Here is a 13,642-nt window from a genome sequence, read left to right as displayed (position 1 = left end):
AATGGGCCAAGTCGCGTCATATTTCACTCTGGCATTACACTGACGACGGGTGATTAGAATTCGATGTAATGGAGGCAGAGTATACCTGACATGCCCCTAATGAACGGTCTTTCTCAAGATCAGTTGACAAACGACAACACCATAATAAACATCTGTGATGTTTATCGAGCTACATGTTGCTCGCCACATGGAGGTGAGAATGTTGCATCTTCATTGTCTGTGACGTTTCATCCCCAAAGTAAGAAAAGGAAATAAAGTTACTTTTGCACAGTTAATTAAGCCCCACGTGCAAGAAAATAAACTGCAAATATTCCCGTCAAGAATATGAAGAGAACGGAGAAGAAACATTATACTCGGTTGGAAAGGGAATGGCAGAACAGAGAATAATGTTTGTATTTATTTTTCTCTCTTTTCGGTAGTAATTATCCTCACAACGATAAACAAAATTAATTGTAATAAACATCAAATCTTAACAGCAAAATATCCCCAACAAAAAACCATGTTATTATGTTTTCTAGTCTTTTTGTATGAATAGCACCAGTGCGCTTAGAAACACCAGTGTAAAGTACCATAATTATAAATGCAAGTATTATTATTATTATTATTATTATTATTATTATTATTATTACTACTACTACTACTACTACTACTATTAGCATTAGCATTATTATCATTATTATTATTGAGATCCAGGAGTTTTGTTCGAAAAAAACTTCGTTGTATCTGTCTTGTTTTGAAAAGCAGATGAGAGATATGACACTAAAAATTTTCTTTACGTTGGTTGCAAATTCTTTCTTTTTTTTTAAACAGTGTCACGGTAAATAAACCAGCATGATGTGCATAAATGCAATATTACATAATATGCATCTCCTCAATTCTAGGCTAGTTTCCTTCCAGGTAGGCCCCTACCAGGAGCCGATAAGCTCGAAATACTCACCTCACATATTCATGAATGAACGTTCATGCTTTTGAGAGGTCATCCTAGAGCTGCTAAATCATACATTGCCTGAATGTTTTTCACACACCTTGGTATCACTCTATTCTGTGACAAGGTTCAACACTCACACATCCGCTTTCATTATATGGTATGTCATATGGAACAGCATCTCATTGATCACATTTCTTATTAACTGTTCTACAGTCATTCCATTTGATGTTTGCAATTAAGAGGTGGATTTATCATAGAGATCGATCTTTTTAAAGGGAAACAAGGGTAGTCGTTGTGCCATTTCTATTAGTATTAAAATTTCAATTTCATCTAAGTCTCCCTAGAGCCGTAAAGAGGGGAAATGTTTTGACATCCGATGATTACCCAAAGTATTTCCCGTTCTCATGAGATTCGATAATCCCATCTTCCGGCGTAGAGGACCCGGCCACCACGTTCACGTAAGCAATGGGTTACTAGAATATCAGAGTTTGAGCTGAAATGAGCTATACCTTCCGACTGACATGATTTCCATACATCGTATAGTTTGAAAAAGAGCAATGATATAATAGGTGTATCTTAAAGATATAATAGACATTAAAAATTACCTGTTCTACAAATAAATAAATTACAAGTTACAACGTAATGACGACAGAGAAAGCATCAGTTGTCATGAACAGCGGCATTGATCAACAACCATGTCCTCCATCGGGGTCAGAGTGGCGCTGATTCGCCCATCTCTGGTCCGCAGGTAATGTAGGACAGGCAATACACTAAGGGCAGATGGGTTACAGCATGGTTGGGGTGATGATGCAGGATCGATTTTACGCATCAAGGCACGAATCATAGCGTGAGTATTAGCGACGTTGTACAGATGCGGACATTCACCAGCACAAAAGTATGCGTTGTACTCGAGAGGAGCAAGAATCCAGTCATATCCAAGCTCACTAAATGAGATGGTAAAATTGTATCGTTTGCAGCACCCCTCAACGTGTTCCTCTGGGTCGCAGATTGGCTGAATAATGTCGACATCGCTTCGACGTCGACGACGGCGACGTTGAGCAATTGTCGATACGGTGGTTTCTCGAACAACAATATCTATGCGTGGTATCCATTCTTCGCCGTCGTTACCATAGACAGTGCGCCCATGGACATTTCCGCTGAAGATCAGGATCTTGGAGAACATAACGTCGCATACGACCTCAAAGCCAAAATTCACACTCGGGTTCGACAACCACATCACGGCTGCTTCCTTAACAGGGAAAAACAGCCAACCTTGCAGCGATAGCGATGCTTCAGTGCTTGCAATAAGCCTTCGCGGTGTTCGGATTCCTTTACGAAGGGGAGCCAAGAGCTGGTAGATTCGAATGTTAACGCCGCCATCGGATGGTGGTAAGCTGGGAGGGACGAGATAGAGCTGAAGTGTAGCCTTGTAGACAGTACGTGGGATGATAGTCGGAAAGTGCATTGGAATGTAGACACGAAGATTTCCTGATGAATACCACTCATTTGTGGAAGTATTCATAGGAGGGTTATCTAAATTGATAAATAAATATGAACGAGGTTGTGAACACAATGTTTCAAAATATATTACTTCACTTCACAATGAAATCATCAGGTTGTATATTTGTGATTAGATATAAATGTCGCTGTCGAGCCATGCATCTTGATTCTGAAGTATACCGTGCGTATCAAAAAAAAAAGGGCAATCCAACTTTGGAACTTTGGAACTTTGGCTACTATTTCTGCCAGCAAGGGGGAGCGCAATTTAGTTGTTAGGAAAACGGAACTCTTCCTCTTTCCATTGATATTTAATTATGTTGGCTAATGTTATGCATCTATTACTGAGCACATGAACTTTAATGACAAGAAGGACTAATTGCACGTTTCCCAAGTTTGAACGTTATCGTGAAGGAACAGTGGATGTCTCAATGAATGCATGAGACCTGTCAATGACTTTAGGAGTGGTTTCCTAATAATCACTAAGTTTTAACCTTCACCATTCCCACATTGTCGATAACTTAGTTACTCCCACAAAGGCTAACACGTTATCCCTTTTCCTCTCTTTATATTCAAGACATGGTTTGTCGCTGAGAACTCTGTGTTGAATATGAACAGAGAAAATGGAGTGTGGGTTGGTCTTTGTGGGAGTGAACAAGTTATCGAACAGGTGGTCACGTTTAAAGTTATGGACCATAAAATGTTAGAAGAAACCCTTAACACAAACTTGCAGTTGGGCAAGCTCGCCTACTTATTTGGCCACTTTCATTGAAAGACCTTATCCATTCAGTGAGACATTCACTGTTCCTTCATGTGGCACTCATAACAGGGGAAAAAGTGGAATTTGTCATTGTTGTCTTTAAAGTTCATGTGCTCAGTCATACATGATAAATTTTGTCAACATAAAATGGGTATCAATGGAAAGAGGAAGAGTTCTTCTTTCCTGACAACCAACATTGCGCTCTCCATTGCTGACCATTAGGATTTAGTAGCTCTCCATACAGCAGTTGGATTACTTCTTTTTTGATACGCACTGTAGATCTAACACTAACACCTGATGTTTATCTAAAGCTGGCCAATTGTGTGGTCATGATCGCAATTTGAGCAACCAATATCGTGTTCATTTGCAATGTTTGGTGGTGCTGTTTGCTTCTACTGATTAGAAAATTTAACAAATTAGTGATTATCAGGAAAACACTCCTAAATCAGAAGAAGTGCGACGAGACATTCTCCAGCTATTCTGGTTCTCATTGTTGATGATCTGAGGAGGTATGAATTTAGAGTAAACGTCCCCTAGATTGAGATACAGAATTGATAAACAGGAGCGAATTTTCCTTGACAAAGAAAAAAAAAATCCAGCCTACATTCAAGAAAAGAACACACTGCGCACAGGAATGGACAGGTTGAAATTTCCCATTAGCGTTTGCCTGTGCTTTTTCGATGTCATGATGATTATGTATTGAATAGCCTACATTCATGAAATCAAACTTTAATGTCCTCACAGAAGTCAATGCTGACACAATGAAGTTCTTTACATGGGCAACTTTGACTGCATGATGACATTTCACTTTGTGAAAGAAAGTAAAACAAACAAAAGATCAATCAAACAGGAGACGTGAGTGTTGGGTAGACAGATTATTAGATAGGTCTGTACTTACCAGCGTTTTTGAAGCTATATATGTGATTAACATACGTAGGTGAAACAAAATTCGGATCATGTTGATTGTGGTCTCTTGTGGCCAACTGCTGTACAGACCTATAATAAAGACGATACATTTCCTGAAGTTGTTCTTGGGAAATGTTAGCACGAGCTATCTCTTCAGCTGTCGGTGGCCTGTCCATGCCCAGTTGAGTAAGAATCTTCCTCCTCACCATCTCGTACTGAGCATGTCTATCTTGAGAAATGAGCAGTTGTCTCCGTTCGGGCCTTGCGTTGACATACGTGGCTACGTTCCTCGGGGAGATATCTGTGCTGTTCAGTTCGGCGTTGCTGCCACTATGGGATATTCCAGATTGCGACTGAGATGGTAAAAGTGAGAATGACGAATCTGCAAATATAGTATCGTTATTTGGAAGTGAGCTGGCGTGTTGGATATCCAAGCCTTTGCAGTTTAGACATGGCATGTGCGACTGTCGATGAGGTGCCGATGACGCCAACGGAAATTTTGAAAATATTATCACTACGAGGACCAGTACATTTCTGACTCCTCTAGCGTAGGTATGAAACCCTGCTCCAGACATTCCACTGCCTGAGTTTCTCCTTTGCCCTAAGAATCAGTCCAGACACTCGATTCTCTCTATCTTTTTGCCAGCTAGTTATTGCGAGATCCTTTAATTGAAATTTAGCGGCTTCATGAGAGTTGAGAGACTGTGAGACGCTTCAGTGAGAAATTGTCTGTCAAACCGACACCGGTGGCTCCCTTTATAGTATGAGAAACACTGTTAGACTCTATTCAGCCGGTTTGATTTGAATGGGTCAATAAAATCAGGTGAATACTGGCATACTCGTTATAAATGCATAATACTTAATAGACACTTGAAATACATCTTCTGTCCCAACCTTGTAATCTATGATGATAAAGATTAGGGTGTCTTACTGTCAAAACGGAATCAAGCTAGAGTGGATGTTATAATTCTACTCCTTATTCAAATTCTGATTATCAATCATAGAGTCTGCTTGTCATTAATTTTAACAAGGCACTGATTTTCAATTAATTGTACAGGACAACATCGCGGATAGGGGTATTATTTCTAGAGATTATTGGTTTTTCTTGGGGGGGGGGGGGTGATGGGGTAGTTTCGTTAGGTAAACACGCCATTCTTGATGAACAATTATTACAATAGTAATCGAATTTATCTGCCATTTGCCGGCGGGTAAACAGTGCCCCCTCTCTATAGCAGTCACAATTCTATTAAATGCGTTGGCAAAATGGTTATGACATTGCATGTGAAATCACGTAGATGCATTTTATTATGATGATATCCTGAGAAAGGGCGTTTCATCTGGCTGTCCACTCCTTTCCATTACACTCCCTCTCTCTTTGTCGCTGCCACCATATCCCAAATAAAGGGTGCAAAGTTTATATCGTTTATTCTGGCCTAAAAGGCTCGAAGCTTTGCGGGACATGGTATTTCCAAAATGTCACGCTCGCAACCAATATCTCGGGGGGCCGATGTGTCTGTCCTACCTTGCCTCTCTAGTGCTAGTGAACTCTATTCGACCTCCATTTTAACCTGGCCTACATTTCTGAGTCATTATATGTGAGTATGAATAAATATCAGCTACTCCTTGGGATGAGAATAGCAGATGGCAAGTGAATACAATTTTTTTTCCACTCCAAAAACTCGCCCACTCGCGGTTTGGCGATTTCTGAAAAAAACAACGAATTTTCTTCTTACTTTCTTGTCATTTGTGTTATCGCATGTTTGGATAAGACCACGTGTAAATGATGTTTGGCACTCCTGATAGGAATGACATGTTCAACTAAAGACAACGACTTCATATATGCAAATGGAAAAAGGAAAATGATAAAATCACGAATTTCTTCATTCAAAAGCGCAGAAATGTTGCGTAGGTGTGCATGGACCAAGAAAAACACAATTTTTCGAAAAGATAAATAAACTAGATGATGAATTTGGTAATTCCACTTAATATCGCCAACGCCTATTCAAAGTTTCCTTTTGTGTCGTATGTGGTCGCCTACAATTAATCTAAATCTTAACTTAAGTTTATCTCCACGAAGTATACACAAAGCGAAAAGAAACAATATTGCAGACTCTGTAAGAGTGAATACCAAAGTAGTGTTGATATTCTTGAAGCATAACATTATGTAATATAACGGTTGGGCTGTCAAAGAATATCAGATCTTTGTCGCGCCAGAACACAGAATGTAATAACGATCGAGGGATGCAGGCACAAGCTAGACGCACAGTGTGGTCTCGAAGTGTCGCCCACATACACTGTAAACACACAGATACAACGGATTTGCATTACAATGCAGGTGGGTAGACATCAATTACAATTTGTTTTCTTAAGCCGTGATATATTAAGAATCCACTTATATATACTGGATACACGATTTTTTTTTTAATGGAATATGGTGCCGTGAATTTCATATTTAACATATTATGTTTAATTACTGCGTCAATTCGTATGTCATGCCAGCATTACATTTGTGCACATGTTTTAGACAAATAAATGAAAAATAAGATTACAAAAATAATAAATTGTCCGCATAATGCATAAGATTGACAATAAGTTGTTTGGCGTTATTTACCCAACCAAGATTTACCTTTGCACTGTGTGTTCACTGTGTGTTATGAGTATATCCGTTTTTATTCATGAATACCCTATCAGGGTTTCACATTGATTAATTCCCGACCTACAATACAGGGCTCTTCAAGAATGTCTGCTCTTTATCATGCCATAGAGGAAAATTTAAGCCTTTAAAGTCAGGTTTCACTTTAAAACAAAAATCGTATTCGAAAGAAATTTATTTGGTAGATAATGCGTGCATAGATCAATAAATGAAAGCGGAAGAGATAAAAACACTGGATTTATTGAACTTGACTCCATGCTTTATTTGTCCATAAGCTGCTATCCATGTCCAACTTAGCTGTATGCTCAGTTCAGCTGTATGTTCAGCCGCGTTTCAGAAGTACCATCATATTAATCTTGTTAGATTTGATGTATGATCTCAGTTTCTGCGCTGAAAATCTTATTCATGAAAAAAAAGACACAATGATATAAGTTGCTTTCCCTCAGATTTGATATTCCTTCCACATTAACTTAAGGAAACGTATCACAACAGTACGTGAGGTGACAGGAAAGACAGTTACAGTGGCAAACTGATATATCAAGTCTAATTACTCTCCCTCATAACTTATTAATCATGAAGTTAATGACGTATTTCTCAAAGTGTAAGAAAAAAAAAAGGAGCAATCGAATGAGAAGAGCATTTTGAAAAAAAAAATCTCGGAAAAGGATGCCAGTCTCTCATCACGTGTACCCCTTATTTGATATACTATTCTATTCCAAAATTCACTCTCTAATTGGCGCTACTCTTTATGACGCAAGTACCGACTTGTGTAAACTCCTACCGCAGTCTTTTTGAGTATGCTGACATTTTAAGATTCCAGATAAAAATCGATTTTCAATTTGCATGCCCCGAAATAGAAAAAAAAAAAGATACACAAGTGCTAAATTTTCAAAACATCTCATGCCGTAAATTGCGTCGAGTACGTTAATAGAATGTCAGAGGGCAGTGTGCGAGGTAATTACGTCACGTAGGTTTTATTCAGACAATACATCATCAGTGATCGTATTCATCAGTAACTTCGCAGTACTTTTGAAAGGAGGGATAACCTTTATGTGTGTGTGTGTGTGTGTGTGTGTAAGAGAGAAAGAGAGACATAGATCTTTATGTATTTGTGTTTTAATCTCAGCCTTTGGCCTGGGGGCCCTGTGTAAACTTACATAATTGGTCCGAAAGTCATTGACTAATGTGAAAAAAAAAGACATACAGAAAAGAAAAATCAAAGTATGTGACACGTGTTTGTTTTGCGTTTGTGCTGCCATCAGACAGGCATACTTTACCAGGAATCCTGAAAGCTAATAATTATGATGTTACTATGATTGCGTTAAAGGGACTCAAACACCTTGAGGTAATCTTTGAACATACTCTTGACTGGTCTTCCCATGTCGATGAAGTAGTCATGAAAATTTCTCGTTCTATTGTGTGTATATATTTGACACGTAAAGTCATGAATCAGTTGTATTTTTTTTCCACACTTCCACACATTGATTTCTGTTGTGCTGTATGGGGGTCTTTAACAAAGACAAATTTAAACAGATTGCAACGTTGCCAAAATAAGTATGATCGTTTGATATTAAATGGGGGTTATTACATGTCAGCACAATCTCTTACCCATGCTCTGAAATGGCAGTCAATTGTACAGAGAATTCAAAACCACTACTGTCTTCTGGTGTACAAATTGTTACACAATTTAGTCCCATCCTACGTGGCACAAGTAAAACAAAGCAAAAACAAATACAAAGCCCCAAAACACACACACACCCCCACCCACACACAAGAAACACACACAGACAGTTGTATGCACACTTTGACAGTGTTGCAGCATCAAGGCGCGAAGTACGGGCAAATAGCGAATATTTTCAAGGTGACTACTTCAGGGGCTTAAACTACCGATTCAGTTCAGTTCAGTTTATTCAAACCAAATCAAACATAACAAGAGTACAAGACATTATCTGTAAAAGCTCAGAATGATAGGTTTGGGACCCCAGTGAAGCACAGCTTGTGGTCGGGGCCCCTTTACACAATACACTACAGTATATGGCAAGGTGTAACATTTTTACATGGAGTATAACATATGTACAAATTATACAACATAATAAATGCAGACAAGTACACGTATACCACCTCCCCCATACACAACACAACACACACACACACTCACACACACACACACACATACACACATGCATGCACACTTCACACATGGCTACCTCATCTCATTTTCTACATTCATATACCTAATTTCAATCTGTCGAAAAGGTGTCTTTTACACAAAATTTTAAATCGAGACAGTGTAGTGGAATTAATTATATTACGGGGCAACTTATTCCACTCTTTACCACAGACTATTCTGAATGAATTTAAGGTAGTTTGTGTTCTTGCATATGGCTGATGGATAAGGTTACTCTGGCGAGTATTATAACGATGGATGGAAGAATCTTCCACAAACACATGAGACAAAAATGTAGATTGAAGAGATCGACATTTAAACATAAATATTAAGCATTGAAGAGAAACCATTTCGTCAAACGGCAAAATATGTAGCTGCAAAAACAAAGGAGTACTAGGTGATCTATAGTTTGAATTTGTTATGTACCTGACAACTTTCTTTTGAAGAACATACAACTTATGTACATGAGTCCTAAATGTGTTTCCCAAGCAATATTGCAATACATCAAATGAGGCATAACAATTGCATTGTATAAAGTAACTAGGGTATACTGGGGAAGGAAGAAACGAAGTTTGGATATTACACCAACACTGCGAGACAATTTAGTACATACGTTATTCAGTTGTTCTTTTCAAGATAAAGATTCATCAACTGTAACCCCAAGGAATTGCACATGTTGACTGCGGTTGATCTGATGACCACCAACATTTAAGGGAATAACATTTTCAGGGATTTTCTTCCCTCCGGATCTAAATAATACGCATTTAGTTTTACCAGTATTTAATAACAGTTTGTTACAGCAAAACCATGCAAAGAGTTTACAAATTTCAAAATTAACTGACTGCATTAGAGTGTGAATATTCCTGTGAGAATATAACAAACATGTACCATCAGCAAAAAGAGAATAAGTAAATAATTGAGACGAATTAATGATATCATTTATATGTACCAAAAACAGTAACGGACCAAGAACAGATTCCTGTGGTACACCATGAATTACATTACTGGATTGTGATTTGGCACCATTAACAACAACAAATTGTAATCTGTCTTCTAAGCAACTTTTAAACCAATTCAAGGCTATTCCTCGAACACCATAGCGTTCAAGTTTGTTTAAGAGTATATTGTGGTCAATAGTGTCAAATGTTTTTGACAAATGTAAAAATACACCAAGGCAGTACTTCCCCTCATCAATTGCACTAATATTTGTATTTTCTAAATTCAAAACACCCATACTAGTGGAGCAATTTTCACGAAAGCCAAATTGCTGGGGGATCAAAATATTATTAAAAAGCAAAAAGTCATTCAATCTGTTATAAACTATTTTCTCCAGAATCTTTGAAAATATTGGTAACAAAGCAATGGGTCTATAATTCTCAATGCATTTACGATCATTCTTTTTGTACACTGGAACTACTTTTGCTATCTTTAGCTTGTTAGGAACCAAACCTTGAGACATTGACTTATTGAATATATCACAAAGCGGATCTGCAATAACATGAATACAATCTTTTACAATTCTAGGAGAAATATCATCTGAGCCAGATGACTTGGATGGTTTTAAGGCCAAGGCAAACTTCACAATCTCATGCACAGATGTTGGTTTCAAAAATAAAGAGGATGAGTTATCTTGATTTAACAAGTAATTTACAAATGATGTCTGCACAGGTGGAATTTCTCTGCTTATTCTTGCAGGCAAATTAATGAAATACTTATTAAAATACTCTGCCTTAACTAAGTCTGATTTTAAGTGTGTGTCTCCATGGAACATTTCATCTGGTATGAGATCTCTTTTTCCCCTCCCAAGTAACTCATTTATGTGAGACCAAGTCGTCCGAATATCTCTCTGAGTATTTTTATAAACATCATCATAATAATTTTTCTTATTTTTACGGACTAAAGTCAATAGTCAATAGACTAATAGTCAATACAGAAAATACAGTCAATAAAGAAAAGACCAGTCAATTACAAGAAGATTTTGCTTAAATCATCTGTAATCACACGCCTAAACACTGTATCATTTTTCTTGTTATTTGTGAGTGACTTCCCTTTATTGATGCTAAAATGGGCATATGATCAGATAAATCGGAGCAAAAAATTCCACATTCAAAATCATCTTGAACACACTTCGTAAAGATATTATCTATTAATGTTGAAGAAGAAGAAGTAATACGAGTCGGTTTAGTAGTCGAAGCAAATAAACCATAAGATGTTAGATAATCCACTACATCCTTAACTTTACAATCAGAATCATAATTTATTGAATTTATATCAAAGTCACCCATAATACACATCTTTCTTTTCCTGGCCAATAATTTGCATGTAATGGTCAAAAGATTGAATGAAAGAAGGAATATCATTATCAGGTGCTCTATATACACAACCAACAATGGATTTCGCATTATCAATCGCTATTTCTACAAAAATAGATTCAAAACTACCATGCTCGCCTGATAAATCAGTACGCAACATATAATCAATACCATCCCGAATGTATAATAATAACCCACCACCTCCTTTATTGGATCTACAAACTTGCAAAAGAGAATACCCAGGAATGTCAAACATACGCGTATCTGTTGTTGGCTTGAACCAAGTTTCTGAAATCCCAATCACAGAAAAATTATGTTTTATGCACGACAAGAAAACCACAAAATCTTCATAATTCTTTAAAAGACTTCTTGAATTAATATGCATAATAGAAAGTTTATTTATATCATTACATTGAAAATCACTACAGTTCATATACTTACAGTCACTAACTACAAGATCAATATAGTCTTGAAAGTCATTATCCTTAAGAAAATTTTGAGTTTGGATATTAAACCACTAAGTATAACAAAAGGATAGAGTTCCAAATTATAAAGAGAACATACATGTAGGTAAAAGACAAACAGGACTTAATGAACAAGTAAAATCGTCGAGGAGGAGCCTTCACACACACACACACACACACACACACACAAACACCAGCATCAAAACACACACATTAGCTACCAAGTAAAAGAACAGTGGATGAATACAGAATATGTAATAAAAAGCAGCGTAATCGTACTTGATTACATAATGAAAGCTAGAGAAACATCAAAAAGACTAATATATGTATATATAAAAAAATACAAGCAAGAAAGTGGTTCAGTAATGGAGTCAAAATGGAAACCTCAGGGATTGATAGATGACCAGGTGGGTATAATTATATGTTTCCAAACCACTATAAAATTGAAACTTGTTGAAGGGTAGAGAATGCCTTCTTCATGGAAATCCCCTCCTCAGTGGTCTTTAAGGCGGCCATGATTCTCACGTCAACCGACCAAGCAGCCTCAACTTTAGGATGATTTGCAAGCTTCATGATGATCTGGTGATTAGCCTTGGTCAAATCGTCTTGGATAGAAATTCCAGTTCCTTTCAGATGTCGCCTAACCTTCATCAGAGCTGCCTTGGTCCTGTAGTGTGTTAACTTGACCAGGATTGGGCGGGGCTTCTTGACGTCAGCTCGAGGCTTGCCTGAGCGATGCGACCGGTCGATGTCAACAGGAGAAATTGTGCACGGAAGATGATCAGACACGGCCTTGATGACAAGTTGGTCGGTGACCTCACCCTGCGACTCTGGGATGCCAAATATGCGCACAAAATTCCTCCTACTATATTGCTCAAGATCATTTGCCCGAATGCTGAACATCTCTACTTCCTCTGACAGCTTATTCAGCGAGTGGGAAAGGGACTGAACTTCAGCCTCCTTCTTCTCCAACTGACACCTCAGCTCCATGAGCTCCCCCTCCTGCCTCTCAAGGCGATCTTCATTTGCCTGAAGTCTTTTGGCCAAAATCTTCTCCACACACCTCTCCAGGGCAGTGATAAACTCATCCTCGCAAAACAGCTTCTTGAGCATGGTAGACATAGTGGAAAAGTCTGAAAGTATGTCATGATATGACATACTTTGTATTTGTCACGTAATAAGTTGTCTCATTGTACTACTGTTTATTATGTAGCTCATGTAAGAAGTTGATGTTATCGCAATGATTACAAAAGAAGTGCAGCTTTAAAGACAAAAGCGTGCGTCAAAATAACCATATAAAGAGATTTTGCGATGCACAATCAAAGTAAAAGAGAGTGATTTGGAATTAAATGTTTTGGGGATGAGTAAACCCTACATGACGTCAAAATACGAGGAAAGGGTATCCCTGGTAGTATGCCTCATACTATCTGATATGTGGACGTCATTCACGACGTCAAACACAAGTTTCTAGCTAGGTCAAAACAGGACCACTTCAAAGAATTTTCGTTTCCGTGGACAGGAAGTGATGACGTCAAGCAGAGGCTTGACCAATGCAAAATGAGATACTCAGGAAAGTTTTGACAGACAGAAAACGCCAACCAATAGGAAAAGGGGGGCAGGACTTCTGTGAAAACTTTCTAGGAAGTCACTTCATTTAATTTATTTTACATGGAAACCTATGGTCCAACAAATGTATAAATATGCAACGTTAAGGCACAAAATTCAGATGCCATTATTTGCGGAACACTCAGGACCAGGCTACGGTACTTCGAGATTGCGAAGTTAGAGAGTAGCAGAGTGTTATTTGGAATCAGTGTGATTCAGGGATTGTTGCATTTCGGCTTGGACAGCCTGATCGTCCAGAAGAGAATCTAGAGGATTCGAGTTTAAACACCAACAACTGTTGTAAGTACCTGACCATTTCATTGAAAGTTGTTTGTGCATTGTAAGTTGAT

The 13,642-nt window shown here is 37.9% G+C and overlaps 1 protein-coding gene across 1 annotated transcript; it reads right to left on the bottom strand.

The window, feature by feature from the left end:
- Positions 1-1,539: 1,539 nt before the first annotated feature.
- Positions 1,540-12,809, bottom strand: LOC140236462 (uncharacterized). Its single transcript, XM_072316386.1, has 3 exons — positions 12,213-12,809; positions 4,084-4,444; positions 1,540-2,461 (listed from the first exon to the last, which is right to left on the bottom strand). The coding sequence occupies exons 1-3, from the start codon at positions 12,807-12,809 to the stop codon at positions 1,596-1,598; spliced, it is 1,824 nt and encodes a 607-aa protein (XP_072172487.1). The 3' UTR covers positions 1,540-1,595.
- Between the last annotated feature and the right edge of the window lie 833 nt (positions 12,810-13,642).

The sequence above is a fragment of the Diadema setosum genome, chromosome 13 (assembly GCF_964275005.1).
Source record: "Diadema setosum chromosome 13, eeDiaSeto1, whole genome shotgun sequence".
Classification (NCBI taxonomy): domain Eukaryota; kingdom Metazoa; phylum Echinodermata; class Echinoidea; order Diadematoida; family Diadematidae; genus Diadema; species Diadema setosum.
This window is presented reverse-complemented; position numbering and strand designations above follow the sequence as displayed.

Bases quoted from the DNA above. Each gene is read 5' to 3' on its own strand.
- LOC140236462 (XM_072316386.1), bottom strand. From the start codon at position 12,809: ATGTCTACCATGCTCAAGAAGCTGTTTTGCGAGGATGAGTTTATCACT. The intron at 4,445-12,212 runs GTGAGAATCATG...TTACCATCTCAG, and splicing joins AGGCTGCTTGGTCGGTTGAC to TCGCAATCTGGAATATCCCA. The intron at 2,462-4,083 runs GTAAGTACAGAC...TTATCAATTTAG, and splicing joins ATATAGCTTCAAAAACGCTG to ATAACCCTCCTATGAATACT.